Source organism: Mobula hypostoma, chromosome 21 (assembly GCF_963921235.1).
Source record: "Mobula hypostoma chromosome 21, sMobHyp1.1, whole genome shotgun sequence".
NCBI lineage: Eukaryota > Metazoa > Chordata > Chondrichthyes > Myliobatiformes > Myliobatidae > Mobula > Mobula hypostoma.
In genome coordinates, this window is record NC_086117.1 from 2,877,685 (window position 1) to 2,893,098 (window position 15,414).

The 15,414-nt window shown below is 44.4% G+C and overlaps 1 protein-coding gene across 17 annotated transcripts in view; it reads left to right on the forward strand.

Annotated features, from left to right (window-relative positions):
- znf618 (zinc finger protein 618) overlaps window positions 1-14,665 on the forward strand; it is an 85,813-nt gene extending 71,148 nt beyond the window's left edge. For all 17 annotated transcript variants that reach the window (XM_063073293.1, XM_063073299.1, XM_063073289.1 and 14 more), the window contains 3 exons: window positions 3,479-3,556; window positions 9,689-9,853; window positions 11,701-14,665. In XM_063073293.1, coding sequence (XP_062929363.1) covers window positions 3,479-3,556; window positions 9,689-9,853; window positions 11,701-13,214 — 1,757 coding nt within the window. In that variant the 3' untranslated portion in view covers window positions 13,215-14,665. The remainder of the gene's footprint in view (window positions 1-3,478; window positions 3,557-9,688; window positions 9,854-11,700) is intronic.
- Window positions 14,666-15,414: the final 749 nt, after the last annotated feature.

The window sequence follows — 15,414 nt, forward strand, 5'->3', positions numbered from 1 at the left end:
AATTTACCATACCTAAAAACTTAGTAAAGGCATCTGTTAGTCTTGCGAGACCATGGATCTGCGCCTGGAAAGTCTTCACTCTCCAGGCCGCAGGCTTGGGCAAGGTTGTATGGAAGACCAGCAGTTGCCCATGCTGCAAGTCTCCCCTCTCCATGACACCAATGTTGTCCAAGGGAAGGGCATTAGGACCCACACAGCTTGGCACCAGTGTCGTCGCAGAGCAATGTGTGATTAAGTGCCTTGCTCAAGGACACAACACGTTCCCTCGGCTGGGGCTCGAACTCACGACATTCAGGTTGCTAGTCCAACGCCTTAACCACTTGGCCACATGCCCACACAACTATTGCTGTGCTTTGGTAATGTGGGCCAGTGGAAAGTCCATAATAGTGCAACTTTTGACAGCAGAGGTGTTGCACCTTCCGCAAAGATGTGGTGGCCAAGAAAGTCTAATAGGTAACCCCAACTGGCATTTAGCAGAATTAATAATCAGCCCACATTGGCTTAAGTGCTTGTAGAGGTGTGATAAGTTTGGTTTGAATGTGCTGGCGACACAATGGCTTCCAGGTAAACAAACACAGTCCACTAGTCGCTGGAAGTGCTGCATTTTTCAGCCCCAGTGTCATGCACAGAATCTCAAAGTAAGCCAAATGGAGTTATAACAGCAGTTTTGGCACACTGGCACCTGATGGTAGTCTGGTTTATAAAAGAATATCTTTCTGGCTAAATGTGCTGGAAAATTGAGTACGTCGGGCTGGGTAACCATCGGGGTTGGTGGCTTCCTTTAAGGCAGCAGTAATCACTGCATGGATGGCAATTACCATCGGGGTTTGGGACCATGTGGAATAGAGAACTAATAGTTGTGGAAATGTAGTGCTCAACCTCGGGCTTTGTGACTGTGTTGGAAAGTGTGGGCTCGGTAAGGTTTAGGAATTCGCCCAGCAGGCAAGTGAATTTACATGTGCACATGGGTAGACAGCATCATCTTGGGCAATTTACAGGGGACGTCTTTTGCGTCTGGCAGTTAAGAGCTATTAATGGTCCTTTGAAGCTGAATAGAGGGTCTAGCAAGTGTAGCCAAGAGAAAGTCCCATTTGTAGCGCTGTCCGTTGAAGCAGAGTGTCATGCGTCATATCCCATAAGTCGGGATCCTACAAGGGTCTGACACTCTGCCTTATAATCAATGGGCAATGCTGGCTTCACACTCACTGGAGGACTCGTGTCACACAGGAAGCATTGCCCTCAAAGGGTATCCATAATGAAGAATAGACCGCCCTAGCAGCTGGAACCCACTGTGTCCCAATGCGCTGGCACTTCTGAAGCTGCATAGCAGTCAGAACTCCTTTGCGTTCATGCGTGGTAAAAAGGTAGACCTGGCTTTGTCTGGTTCAGAGCCATGGATGAGTCTTTAGGAGGATCTGCTGACTGGGAAATGAGGAGGAAAGATGCATGTCTGCCTGGCTGAGTGTAGATTATTGGCCATTTTAGCAAGCTCTATAGTCCTTCACGGGTATATTAGGGCTGTGCGAACCTGATCAGGCATTTGTTGCTTAAAGAGATCTTTAAAAATGAAACAAGAACGGTGATTGCCAGGAGAAATGACATGTCGTCAATTTGTTCTGAAGGCCTGGCGTCACTGACCAGGCAAGGAGAGCAGCTGTTTGGCACACTCAGACACAGACAGTCCAAAAGTCTGTAATGGGTGAGTTTTCAGAGTGATAGTTACCACATTAGGGCTAGTAGATTCACCACTGGCTTGTGGTGGAGCTACTTGGTGATGCTACAGTGTAGTAAAATTTGGTATTGTCTGTGGTGATTTCTCACAGCACAAACTGGACTTCTGCCTATGCAAACTCACGTTATTGTGGTGCTTCCAGAACTACAGCAGTTTGAAAGCAACTGCATCGGTCAACATGTCGTTGAGTAATTCTGGAATTGTCCAAGTGTGTCTGGATCACCAATGTAGGATTTTGTGAATAAAGCATGTGAGAGTCGTTTTACGTGCTTAACAAAGCCGCAGCCCTTTACTTCCATTACATACAAACCAAAAGGAGTCTACTTACACTGAAGTCATAATGTTAGGCACAGTCTTAAAGTGAAGCGCAGCTCAATAGCAGTGTTTGTGAATTATGTAGAACAGTTTATATTATGAACTGAGGTGTTAATCAGGCAACACGTGCAAAATGTTGTAGAAACTCAGCAGGCCAGGCAGCATCTATGGAGGGAAATGAATTGCTCTATCAAAATGCGTCAGACCAAAGAGTTGACAGTCCACTTCCCTCCATAGATGCTGCCTCACCTGCTGAGTTCCTCAGCAATTTGTATGTTGGTTGTATGATTATTAGCACTTAAAGAGAATTATGGATTCCTTCACAGTTAAGAAAGCTGCCCATATTGTTGTGGTTTCAATAATAATTAAACAAGAGTCCTGTCCATTTGCACCCACAACTTGACCCTGCCAAGCCCCGCCCCCACCCCAATCCTGTGAAAATTTGACCGTTATTGTTTTAAAGTCTTTAATCTCTATTGTAGGCAACACTTCACTAGTCTGCTGTGTTTGGTACTCCTGATGCAGCCACCTCTGCATTGATGAGGCTCAACGAAGACTGGGGGACCGCTTTGTCAAGCACTTTCGCTCTATCCACAAAAAGCAAGATCTCCCAATAGCCAACTATTTTAATTCCTATCTCCATTCACATTTTGGCATGTTAGTCCATAGCCGCCTCTTCTGCCACGGTGAGGCCACTCTCCGGTTGGAGGACCAATACCTTGTATTCCGTCTAGGTAGCCTCCAACCTGATGGCATGAACATCGATTTCTTGAATATTGATTTATTTTTTCCCCTCCTCCTTCCCTCCTCAATTCCCCACTTTGGCCTCTTTCCTCCTCTCCTCACCTAGCTATCACTGCCCCCAGTGACATTCCCACCCCCCTTTCTTCCATGGCTTGCTCTCCTCTCCAATCGGATTAATTCTCCAGACCTTTACCTTTTCCATTTTAGCGTCTCCCAGCTTCTCACTTCATTTCCCCACCCCACCCACCTAATCTCACCTATCACCTTCTAGCTTGTACTACTTCCTCGTCCCCACCTTCTTATTCTGGCATCTTCCCCTCTTTCTAGTCCTGATGAAGGGTTTGGGCTGTCGTTGACTGTTTATTCCTCTCCACAGATGTTGCCTGGCCTGCTGAGTTCCTCCACTATTTTACGTGTGTTGATGTGGATTTCCAGCATCTGCGGTCTCTTGTTTTAAATCTGTTTCCTTTCATGGTACATGGGTTGGACTGGGAGTGGGGCGGGGGTGGGGGGCTCTGTCCCATCTCTACCTCTGTGGAAGTAAAGGAACATTGGCATCACTTGTTAAAGTTGCACAAATGTTTCATTTTAGTTGAGATACCTTGAACATGTAATTGATAGCAACCCTAGGGAGCACAATATTCTTATAATCGTTTTGATTTTTTGTCTGTCTTTGTTCCACTTAAGAGCAGTACACGTGTGGGGCCTGTGGGATTCAGTTCCAGTTTTACAACAACCTAATTGAGCACATGAACTCCCATGCAGGTATGTTTAATTTCTTTCCTTGACTATTACATTAGTTCCTTTCACATAAAATCCATATTACCATAAATAAGTTCCAGATTCCATTTACTGTAAACAAAAGTTGTTGTACTGAGTATTAATGGATTTTCCAGAATGTGAAGTGGAATGTCAATGAACCGAGGGATCTCAGGAGTCCGGGTCCATAGTACATATGTTGAATAGTACAGCACAGAAACAGACCCCTTAGGCTCATTTCATGGTGAGTGTAATGTCTATGTACCGAGGGATATCGAGTCCAGGTCCATTCATACGCACAGGAACAGACCCTGTTGACCCACTTCATGCACACTGAACTTGATGCCTTTATATTCATTCTGTTGGTCTGTGTTTAGCCCAAATGCCTTTCCTATATTCAGCAAATGCATTTGCAACATTGTCATTGTATCTGTCTCCACTACTCCCTGTGGCAACTCAATACACGTAACCACCACCTCTGTGTGGGCAAAACCAGCCCCTCAGATCTGCTTTAAAAATCTCCCATCCTGTCTTAAACCTGTACCCTCATGTTCTAGACTTCCCTGTGCCATGGGGCAAAAGGCCATGGCATACAAGACCATAAGACATAGGAATAGAAGTAGGCCATTCCGCCCATCGAGTCAGATCTGTCATTTCAACCTGGCTGAATGCAGATCCCATTCGATCCCATATACCTCTCACCATATCCCATTATGCCCCAGCCAGTCAGGGATCTGTCAACTTCCACTCTAAATATACCCACAGACCTGGCCTCAACCACTGTGGCAGAGCATTCCACAGATTCACCATTCTTCAGCTTAAAAAAAAATTTCTCTCTACTTCTGTTTTATAAGGTCGCCCCTCAATTTTCAGGCTGTACCCTCTAGTCCTTTCAACATTTGTTTGGTTTCAATGAGATCCCCACGCAGTTTTCCAAATTCCAGTGAGTACAAGCACTAAAGTTGCCAGACGCTCCTCATGTTAACCCCTTCATTCCCAGAATCATCCTCGTGAACCTCCTCTGGACTCTCCAATGACGATATATCCTTTCTGAGATATATATGGGGTCCAAAACTGTTGACAATACTCCCAAGTGTGGCCTCACCAATGTCTTATAAAACTTCAGCATTATCTCCTTGTTTTTGTATTCTATTCCGCTTGAATACATGCCAGCATCGTACTTGCCACCTTTATCACAGACTCAACATGTGAATTATCTTCTGGGAGTCTTAAACGACGTCTCCTAAGTTCCTTTTCACCTCTGGTGTTTGAATTTTCTCCCCATTTAGATAATAGACTACACTACTGTTCCTTCTACCAAAATGTATTATCATACATTTCCCAGCACTATTCCATCTGCCACTTTTTTGCCCATTCTTCCATTTTGTCTAAGTCCTGTTCTAATCACATTGTTTCCTTAGCAAGACCAACCCCTATCTTCATATCATCCGCAGACTTTGCCACAAAGCCATCAATTCAACTATCTAAATTATTGATAAACAATGTGAAAAGTAGCAGTTCCGATACTGACCCCTGAGGAACACCACTAGTCACTGGCAGCCAACCAGAAAAGGCCCTCTTTATTCCCACTCACTGCCTCCTGCCTGTCAGCCGGTCCTCTATCCATGCCAGTATCTTTCCTGTAACACCATAGGATTTTTTCTTGTTAAGCAGCCTCATGTATGGCACCTTATCAAATGTCTTCTGAAAATCCAAGTAAATGACATCCACTGCCTCTCCTTGTCCACCCTGCTTGATACTTCTTCAAAGAACTATAACAGATTTGTCAGGCAAGATTTCCCTTCACAGAAACCATGCTGACTTTGACTTATTTTATCATTAGTCTCCAAGTACCCTGAAACCTCATCCTTAATAATAGACTCCAGAACTTTCCCAGCCACTGAGGTAAGGCTAACTGGCCTATGGTTTCCTTTCTTTTGCTTTCCTCCCTTCTTAGAGTGGTATGACATTTGCAATTTTTTCCAGTCCTCTGGGGCCATGCCAGAATCAAGTGATTCTTGAAAGATCAGGACCAATGCATCTGTTATCTCTTCAGCAACCTCTCTCAGGACTCTGGGATGTAGTCCATCTAGCCTAAGTGACTTAAACACCTGAAGACCTTTGAATTTGCCTAGCACTTTTTCCCTTTGTAGTAGCAATGGCACTCACTCCTGCTCCCTGACACTCACAGACCTCTGGCACACTGCTAGTGTCTTCCCCAGTAAAGACTGAAGCAAAGTACCTATCAAGTTCATCTGCCATTTCTTTGTCCCCCATTACTACCTCACCAGCATCATTTTCCAGTGGTCCAATATTAACTCTCACCTCCCTTTTACTCTTTATATAACGGAAAATACTTTTAGTTATCATGCTTTATATTGGCTAGTTTGCCCTTGTATTCCATCTTTCCACTTGTAGCTTTTTAGTTGACTTTTGAATTTTTTAAACTTTGCAATCTTCCAATTTCCCACTCACTTTTACCTCCTTATGTGCCCTTTCTTTGGCTGTTATGCAGTCCTTAACTTCCCTGGTCAGCCACGGTTGTTTACCCCTGCCATTTGAGAACCGCCTCCTGTAAGACATACCTATTCCTTGTGAACTAGTTCCAGAAACTTCACCTCTGTTCTGCCGTCATCTCTACTGGTATCCCACTCCAATCCACCTGGGCAAGCTCCTCTCTCATGCCTCTGTAATTCCCTTTATTTCATTGCGATACTGATACATGTGACTTATGCTTCTCCCTCTCACATTGCAGTATAAATTCTATCATATTATGATCACTGCCGTCTAAGGGTTCCTTTGTATTAAGCTGACTAATAAAACCGGGTTTATTACACAATACCCAATCTAAGATGGCCTTTCCCCAAGTAGGCTCAAGCACAAGCTGCTCTTAAAAAGGCATCTTGTAGCCATTCAGAAAATTTCCCCTCTTGCAATTCGACATCAACCTGATCTTCCCAATCCCCTTGCATATTGAAGTCCCCGCATCTTGGCTACTATTTGGAGGCCCATATATGATTCCCATAATGGTTTTTTTTACCCTTGTAGTTTCTTAACTCTACCCATAAAGATTCAACTTTCTCTGTCCCTGTGTCACCTCTTTCTAAAGATGTAATTCCATCTTTTACCAGCAGAACCACACCACCACCTATGCCTTCCTGTCTGTCCTTTTGATACAAAGTATATCCTTTGACGGTAAGCTCCCAACTATGGCCTTCCTTCAGCCACGACTCAGTGATGCAGACCAGTCTAATTGTGCCACTAGTTTGTCCACCTTATACATGCATTTAAATACCACACCTTCAGTCCTGCATTCTTCACCCTTATGAACTTCGCTTCTGGTACAACATAACTCTTTGCTCTGTCTGTAGTTGTACCCAATCATTGGCTTGTCCTTCCTTGCATTCACATTACTACATCCTCAGCTCTATCACACCAGTTCTCATGCCCCTGCCATATTAATTTAAATCACTCCCAAAAGCTCTAGCAAACCTGCCCACAAGGATATTGGTCCCCTTCGGATTTATATACAACCCGCCCTTTTTGAACAGGTCACCCCTGCCCCAGAAAGGGTCCCCGTTATCCAGAAATCTGAATAAATTCTTCAGCCATGCATTTATCTGCAACCTCATTCTATTCCTATCCTCACTGTTGCATGGCACAGGCAGCAATCCCAAGATTACTACGCTTGAAGACCGGCTTCTCAGCTTCCTTCCTAACTTACTGTATTTTGTTTTCAGGGCCTCATCCCTTTTCTATCTGTGTCATTGGTACCAATATGGCACAATTTCTGGCTGCCTCTAGTCATTTCATAAAAAGCTAATGGCATGCTGGCCTTCATAACAAGGGGAATTGAGTACAATAACAAAGAGGTCCTTCTGCAGCTGTACACAGCCCTGGTGAGACCACGCCTGGAGTATTGTGTGCAGTTTTGGTCTCCAAATTTGAGGAAGGACATTCTTGCTATTGAGGGAATGTAGGCAGCGTAGGTTCACAAGGTTAATTCCCGGGATGGTGGGACTGTCATATGTTGAAAGATTGGAGCGACTGGGCTTGTATACTCTGGAAATTAGAAGGATGAGAGGGGATCTGATTGAAACATATAGGATTATTAAGGGATTGGACACGTTGGAGGCAGGAAGCATGTTCCCGCTGATGGGTGAGTCCAGAACCAGAGGCCACAGTTTAAGAATAAGGGGTTGGTTATTTAGAACGGAGTTGAGGAAAAACTTTTTCACCCTGAGAGTGGTGGATATATGGAATGCTCTGCTCCAGAAGGCTGTGGAGGCCAAGTGTCTGGATGCTTTCAAGAAAGAGATGGATAGAGCTCTTAAAGATAGTGGAATCAAAGGTTATGGGGATAAGGCCGGAACTGGATACTGATTGTGGATGATCAGCCATGATCACTGTGAATGGCAGTGCTGGCTCGAAGGGTCGAATGGCCTACTCCTGCACCTATTGCTTATTGTCTATTCCCATAACATCACTCCTCAGTCTTGTGCTGTCCAGTGAGAATAAACACCCTATTCGTTCTGTCCTCCATTCCAGGCAGAACTACACATTCTAATGTTATCAATCTCCTCTCCCCCTCACCCCCCCCCCCCAAGGTGTGGCAACCAGAGCTGTAGATAACTTTAAGTGTGGTCAAACCTACGTTTTGTACATATGTTTTATAAATGAAGCCCCAACTCTTGAACAGCCTTCCTCGGTATACTTAAAGCAGAGGTTGAAAGGTTCTTAATTAAGGTATCAAAGGTGATGGGGAGGAGGAAGAGAATGGGCTTGAGAGCGATAATAAATCAGCCTTGATGGAATAATGAAGCAGACTCAATGGGCTGAATGGCCTCATTCTGTTCCTGTTTCTTATGGAACTGTGAATACATGGAAAATAAAAGCCATTGTCTTCTCCTATCATTTTGGATCTCCCCCTCCCCCTCCTACTTTCAAATCCCTTACTCACTCTTCCTTCAGTTAGTCCTGATGAAGGGTCTCGGCCTGAAACGTCGACTGCACCTCTTCCTAGAGATGCTGCCTGGCCTGCTGCGTTCACCAGCAACTTTGATGTGTGTTGCTTGAATTTCCGGCATCTGCAGAATTCCTGTTGTTTGAGCCATTGTTTGGAGCTTGATTAAAATAGGCATCACTGCTAATCTAGCCAAGACTAACAGCATTCCCCTGAATTAATATTTTACAGAATTGTATAATTTTGGACTTTTCAATGGCAGTCTTTTCATTTGATCTGGTCATAATTTTACTTATTCGCAAGTTGTAGATTTCACTGGTAAGCCTATAAATGGCAGGTGTCTTTCTCACTAAATGGGATATTGAGACAATTCACAGGCACTTCTGAATTAACCCCATTCCATTAACACTCAGGAAAATATGGTAAAAGTCTTGAAAGATGGTAATGAAGTGGATAGAATTGTACAACCTTCTGTGGTGTGCTCATTCTTTCTGAGCGATTTTTCAGTATGGTGGCCATAGATCAGAAAAGGTGGAGATGAAGATTAGCTTTGTACTTTGAAACATGCAGTAACATCAACAATCAACACATTACGAGGATGTGCTACTGCAGACTTAGTATGCCCACAATTTACTAACCCCATCCTGTAGTTCCTTGGAATGTGGCAGCAAACCAGAGCAACGGGAAGAAACTCACATGGTCACAGTGGAAATGTACAATCTCCTTGGTCAGCAACCTGAACTGAACGCAGATCACTGGCTCTGTAAAGCGTTGTGCTGGCCTCTTCACTACCATGCCTCTCGTGGTAGCTGGTGCCAAAGGCCAGCATGGTCAGACCCCTTCAGGGAAGGAATTGCTTTATTCTGGCTCAGTCGTCGCCGCGACCTGGTGCACGAGGAATTTGAACTAAACTGTGAGACCACTAAGGTTGTCATGGTAACATAGCAGTTAGTGCAATACTATTACAACTCGGGGCGTCAGAGTTCAGAATTCAATCCCGCCACCCTCTAAGAGGTCTTTACGGACTCCCAATGGAATGGGTGGGTTTCCTCCCATAGTCCAAAGAACTACCAGTTAGTAGTCATTGTAAATTTTGATTGGGGTTAGTCCGTAGTTTCTGTTCTGTACTTCTAAAGAAATGAATGTTATTCTGCCCGATCTGACTTTTCTTACAGCTGATAATGAAAACAGCTTAACAATTAAACAAGTGCAGTCACCGCGTACAACTGCAACCACTGCTGCTACCGCCACCACGTCTGCTGTCCCCATCGCTGCTACAGCTACAGCTGCATCTCCAGACAAGAGGAATACCCACCGGCAGACTAACTGCACCAATGACAGTGAGTACTGTACTCACAGCTGTACCAGAGACAGTCATGTATGCTGTACATACTAACTCCGTACACTACTGTAGGACAGGTTTCCAGCTATTAACACTCATCAGCATAAACACCGGGAGTGGTGGCTTGGCATAGTGCATGTGCAAAGGGAAAGTGGAATTTTCATAGCAACCACCAGGTGGAGCCACTTTCCTATAGCAGTGTTGGGAAGGTAAATGAGTCTCACCCAGCATTCACAACGTACCCTAACCAATGGATGAATTCTACTGTCATTTCCTGTACATGAGAGTAAAGGAAATTGTTCTCTGGATCCCATGTGGCACAAAAAGAAACACAATAATAAAAAAACATAAAAATACATAAGATAGCTTGCTTGGTTGTATGTCTGTAAAGTGGCACTGGGAGCAGAAGTGTCTACGCAAGATGATTAACAGAAAATGATAAAGCTGTGGTGGTTGAGGTTGTGGAAGGGTGGGTTAGTGGGTGGATGTGTTGATCAGTCTTGCTGCTTAGGGAAATTAACTGTTATTGAGTTTGGTGGTCCTGGTGTGGATGCTATGTAGCCTCCTCCCTGATGAGAGTGGGACATGGTCCATGAGCAGGGTGGGTGGGATCCTTCATGTGTGACTGGCACCATTCCACTTGATAGCAGGTAGGCTGGTGCTAGTGATGCGTTAGACAGTTTTGACTAATTGTTGTAAAGCAGAGGTTAGCTGTATTTATCACACATACATTGAAACATACAGTGTAGTGCATATTTGCATCGAGGATGTGCTGGGGGCAGCCTGTAAGTGTCACCATGCTTCTGGCACCAAGATAGCATGCCTACAACTTACTAGCCCATACGTCTTTGGAATGCGGGAGAAAACTAGAGCACCTGGAAGAACCCCACATAGTCACGAGGAGAACATACAAACTCCTTACAGGCATTGAACCTCAATCTTACAGCTGGAAGCTGTAAAGCATTACTGCTATGCTCCTGTGCTCCACGACAGAGAGAAATAAAAATAAGGCTGATTTTTATGGGGGAAAATAAATTTATGGGACTGATTGATGTGCATTTCCTTACTAAAATCATTCTGTCTTAATTTATTTCACTACTGTGAAAGCCCATGTAATTTTATAGTCCTTTGTTTCACAAGGCTTAAACCAACAGTTCAAACAAAAATACTCATTGGAATTTTGCCAGGTTCTCTTTTCACAGAGTTAAACTGTTGATAATGAAAATTTAAACCCAGTGGCCACTTTGTTAGGTGCACCTGTATATCTGTTCATTAATGTAAATATCAGGAACTCAATACATAAAAGGATGCAAATATGGTCGAGGATCAATTATTCAGACCAAGAAATGTGATCTAAGTGACTTTAACTGTAGAATGATTGTTGGTGCCAGGGGTGGGGGAGGTGTAAGTATCTCAGAAACTGCTGGTCTGGTATTTTCATATACAACAGTCTCTGGAGTTTGCAGAGAATGGTACAAAACAAAAAAGATCATCCAGTGAGCGGCAAGTCTGTGGGTAAAAATGCCTTGTTAATGAGAGAAGTCACAGGAGAATAGGCAGGCTGGGTTCAAGCTGACAGGAAGGCAACAGTAACTCAAGTAAGCAAGTGTTACAACAGTAGTCCGCAGAAGAGCATCTCTGAATGCACAGCACATCAAATCTTAAAATGGCTACAGCAGCAGAACACCACACCAGGTTCCACTTCTCTACTTAATAAAGTGGCCACTGACTCTATTAAGTTTAACTATATCAATTATTCATACTACTTAAGCATTACTTAGATTATAATGTTACCATTTTGATGGGCAGAATTATTTTTCTAATATTTATTTCTTTCATTTGCAGTGAATAGCTCGGCACTTGATAAAGAACGCCAACACGTTGCTGAGAAGCTACTCAGGGTGATGTGCGCTGATCTGAAGGCACTGGCTGTGATCAATGGAAAAGACTTTGTCAAACTTGCTCAGACACTTGTAGACATTGGTGCACGTTATGGATCCTTTCCTGTAGCTGACGTCCTTGGAGATATGAATACACTTGCTCTGAAACATTTACCCAGAATGTACAATCAGGTGAAGGTCAAAGTGACATGTGCACTCGGAAGTAATGCTTGCTGGGGAATTGGGGTCACCTGCCATTGTCAGAATGTGGGGTCAGAGTCGTTCTACATTCTAACAGCACATCAGGTGGAAGGGTTACAGATGAAACGGTATGTGCTGGGCATTAAAGAGGTTGATGGGAAAGAAACCGGTGACCAGGTTCACCAGTGGGTGTTGAATGTCCTTTCTGAATTTGTAATGTCAGAGATGAGAACGATTTATGTCACGGATAGCAAAGTCAGTTCTGCTGCTTTGTTGAAAGCTGGGATATGTCTGCGGTGTTCAGCCTGTGCATTGAACTCCATGGTAAGGAGTGTACTTAACGAAAGAACATTGCAGGCACAAAACATGCCAGAGGTTACTGAACTTGTGAGTAACTGCATCCAGATAATGAGTTCACTGGAACAAGGTACTGTCACTCCAGAGTTATCCAGCCTTCTTGAAGGACATCAAGCTCCATGTTGTTGGAATTCCGTTGCAGACTCTCTCCTCCTTGTACACGAGAAATATGAACAGTTACGAGAATTAATCAGCGGCAGGAAGGAACTCAAACACTTCCAAAATTGCAATAAAAGTTTGTTGAACAATCTTGCAGCTATTTTGGCTCCAGTGAAGCAGGCTGTAATCGAACTAAGTTGTGAAAACAAACCAACTCTGCAGCTCGTGCTCCCGACCTACATCAGACTGGAGAAACTCTTCACATCCAAAGCTAACGACGCAGGCAACGTGAGCAAACTCTGCCATCTCTTTCTGGAGTCCCTGAAAGAAAACTTCAAAATGGAGAACGCTCACAAGGTAGCAATGGTGCTTGACCCCCACTCGAAGCACTTGCGGTCAGTGCCGCACTACCAGCAAGAGGAAGTCATCAGTCGAGTGTGTGAAATGATTTCGGATATGGGACAGTCCTGTGAAGACGTTGTTGAATTCCAGCCAGCGAGGAAGAGAGTGCGTGGGATGAGTGAAAACACAAAAACTCCTGCAAACAAAGAGGCAAATCAGGATGAACGAAAGGAAGAAGTGTTTCAGTATCTAAAGGAGCCGGTGCCCAATAAATCCACAGATCTGTTTGGTTACTGGTCAAATGCCACTCAGAAGCACCCAAAGTTAGCCAAACTTGCCTTTTGGCTTTTGGCTGTGCCAGCGGTTGGTGCAAGAAGTAGCTGTCTGAATAACTTTGAGACATTTTCAGGAAAGCAGAAGAGACAGCTGACACCAGAGGTGATGAACAAGCTAATGTTTCTGAAGTCAAACTTGCAGTAACTCCCTGCCTTGTCTGACACATTGGTGCTCTAAAGCAGAACTTAACCCAGGTGGTGAAGTCCGTTTTATTACATAACCTTTCTTACTGTGATCATTTTGTCTTTATTTCTGTGATCTACGTTGTACTTGTTGAGACATTCTGGGTGAGCTGCCCCTAAAGGCTCACTGGGTCAGTCCGGTGAGTGACTGGGAAATCCACCCCAGGTTTGATCCCTGATCTGTACCGAGGAAATTACAGGAGGGGACGGGTATCAATGGACTGTTTCTGGGCCGTGCTATTATTAACCTAAATAAATAGTTAGTGTTGTTCATCGAACATGTTGCCTGGACCAAGGATGTGGCCAATGTCGGTTGCACAGTTTGCAACAAATTCCATTTTAGTTGAAGTCACCATATCAGGACGGGGACTGGGGCATGCACTAAGCTCTGGAATCAATCTGTAACCATTTTATTGTGCTTCCAGCAGCCACCGAGGTCAAATCTACACACCCTCTAATCTCTCTGCCACTGGCCTGTCTGTGTACCAAATACGCAAAGAATAAAATAGTTTGTCTAAACTGTTATGAAGACAGCAGTCAATGGGAGATGAGATCGATTCCCAGCCAAAGTTTGAGTCCTTCACAGTTTTACACTTTGCCTGTGTTTCTCTAGCTTTGTACTGAGAACCTCCTTTAACATGAGCAATTGTCTACAATTGCAGTGTTGTGGATGGTGCTTTTATATATCACCTTGTCAAAATTAATGGAACTATTATCTTCTGAGATGTCTGCTATTTCAAAAGTGGTTATCTGATAGTCATTTATGTTATTAAAATGTCATGTCTGAATACAAAGTTCCCAGATGATGAAATTTGATGTCCAAATTGATGTGGAACTTGATGAGAGTTTGATATTAAATATTTATCAGTTCGGCTAAAGGTATGTTTGACTTTCAGATAGCTGCTATGTCAATGTATGGAGCAAAGATTACCTAATTACCCCTCCTTTTGAGACATACAAGGGGTGTTGAACTTTGTTTTAACTGGGTTTATTTTCAGCTAAGGAAGTCATACACTAAAATTAAATACAGAGGATTCCAGTTAATTGGGACACATCAGGACCAGTACACATCGGCTCAGTAAAGCAGCTGCCCAAATAACCGAAGTTTCATGGAAATCAAAGTATGTATGCAGCATACAGCCCTGAGATTTGTCTTCCTGCAGGCAGTCATGAAACAGAGAAACACCACCGAATCTGTTCAAAGAAAACATCCAATACCCAAACAACAGGAATTCTGCGGATGCTGGAAATTCAAGCAACACACATCAAAGTTGCTGGTGAACGCAGCAGGACAGCCAGCATCTGTAGGAAGAGGTACAGTCGACGTTTCAGGCCGAGACCCTTCGTCAGGACTAACTGAAGGAAGAGTGAGTAAGGGATTTGAAAGCTGGAGGGGGAGGGAGAGATGCAAAATGATAGGAGAAGACAGGAGGGGGAGGGACAGAGCCGAGAGCTGGACAGGTGATAGGCAAAAGGGGATACGAGAGGATCATGGGACAGGAGGTCCGGGAAGAAAGACGGCGGGGGGGGGACCCAGAAGATGGGCAAGGGGTATATTCAGAGGGACAGAGGGAGAAAAAGGAGAGTGAGAGAAAGAATGTGTGCATAAAAATAAGTAACAGATGGGGTACGAGGGGGAGGTGGGGCCTAGCGGAAGTTAGAGAAGTTGATGTTCATGCCATCAGGTTGGAGGCTACCCAAACGAGGTTGTTCCTCCAACCTGAGTGTGGCTTCATCTTTACAGTAGAGGAGGCCGTGGATAGACATGTCAGAATGGGAATGGGATGTGGAATTAAAATGTGTGGCCACTGGGAGATCCTGCTTTCTCTGGCGGACAGAGCGTCGATGTTCAGCAAAGCGGTCTCCCAGTCTGCGTCAGGTCTCGCCAATATATAAAAGGCCACATCGGGAGCACCGGAAGCAGTATATCACCCCAGTCGACTCACAGGTGAAGTGTTGCCTCATCTGGAAGGACTGTTTGGGGCCCTGAATGGTGGTAAGGGAGGAAGTGTAAGGGCATGTGTAGCACTTGTTCTGCTTACACGGATAAGTGCCAGGAGGGAGATCAGTGGGGAGGGATGGAGGGGACAAATGGACAAGGGAGTTGTGTAGGGAGCGATCTCTGCGGAATGCAGAGAGACGGGGGGAGGGAAAGATGTGCT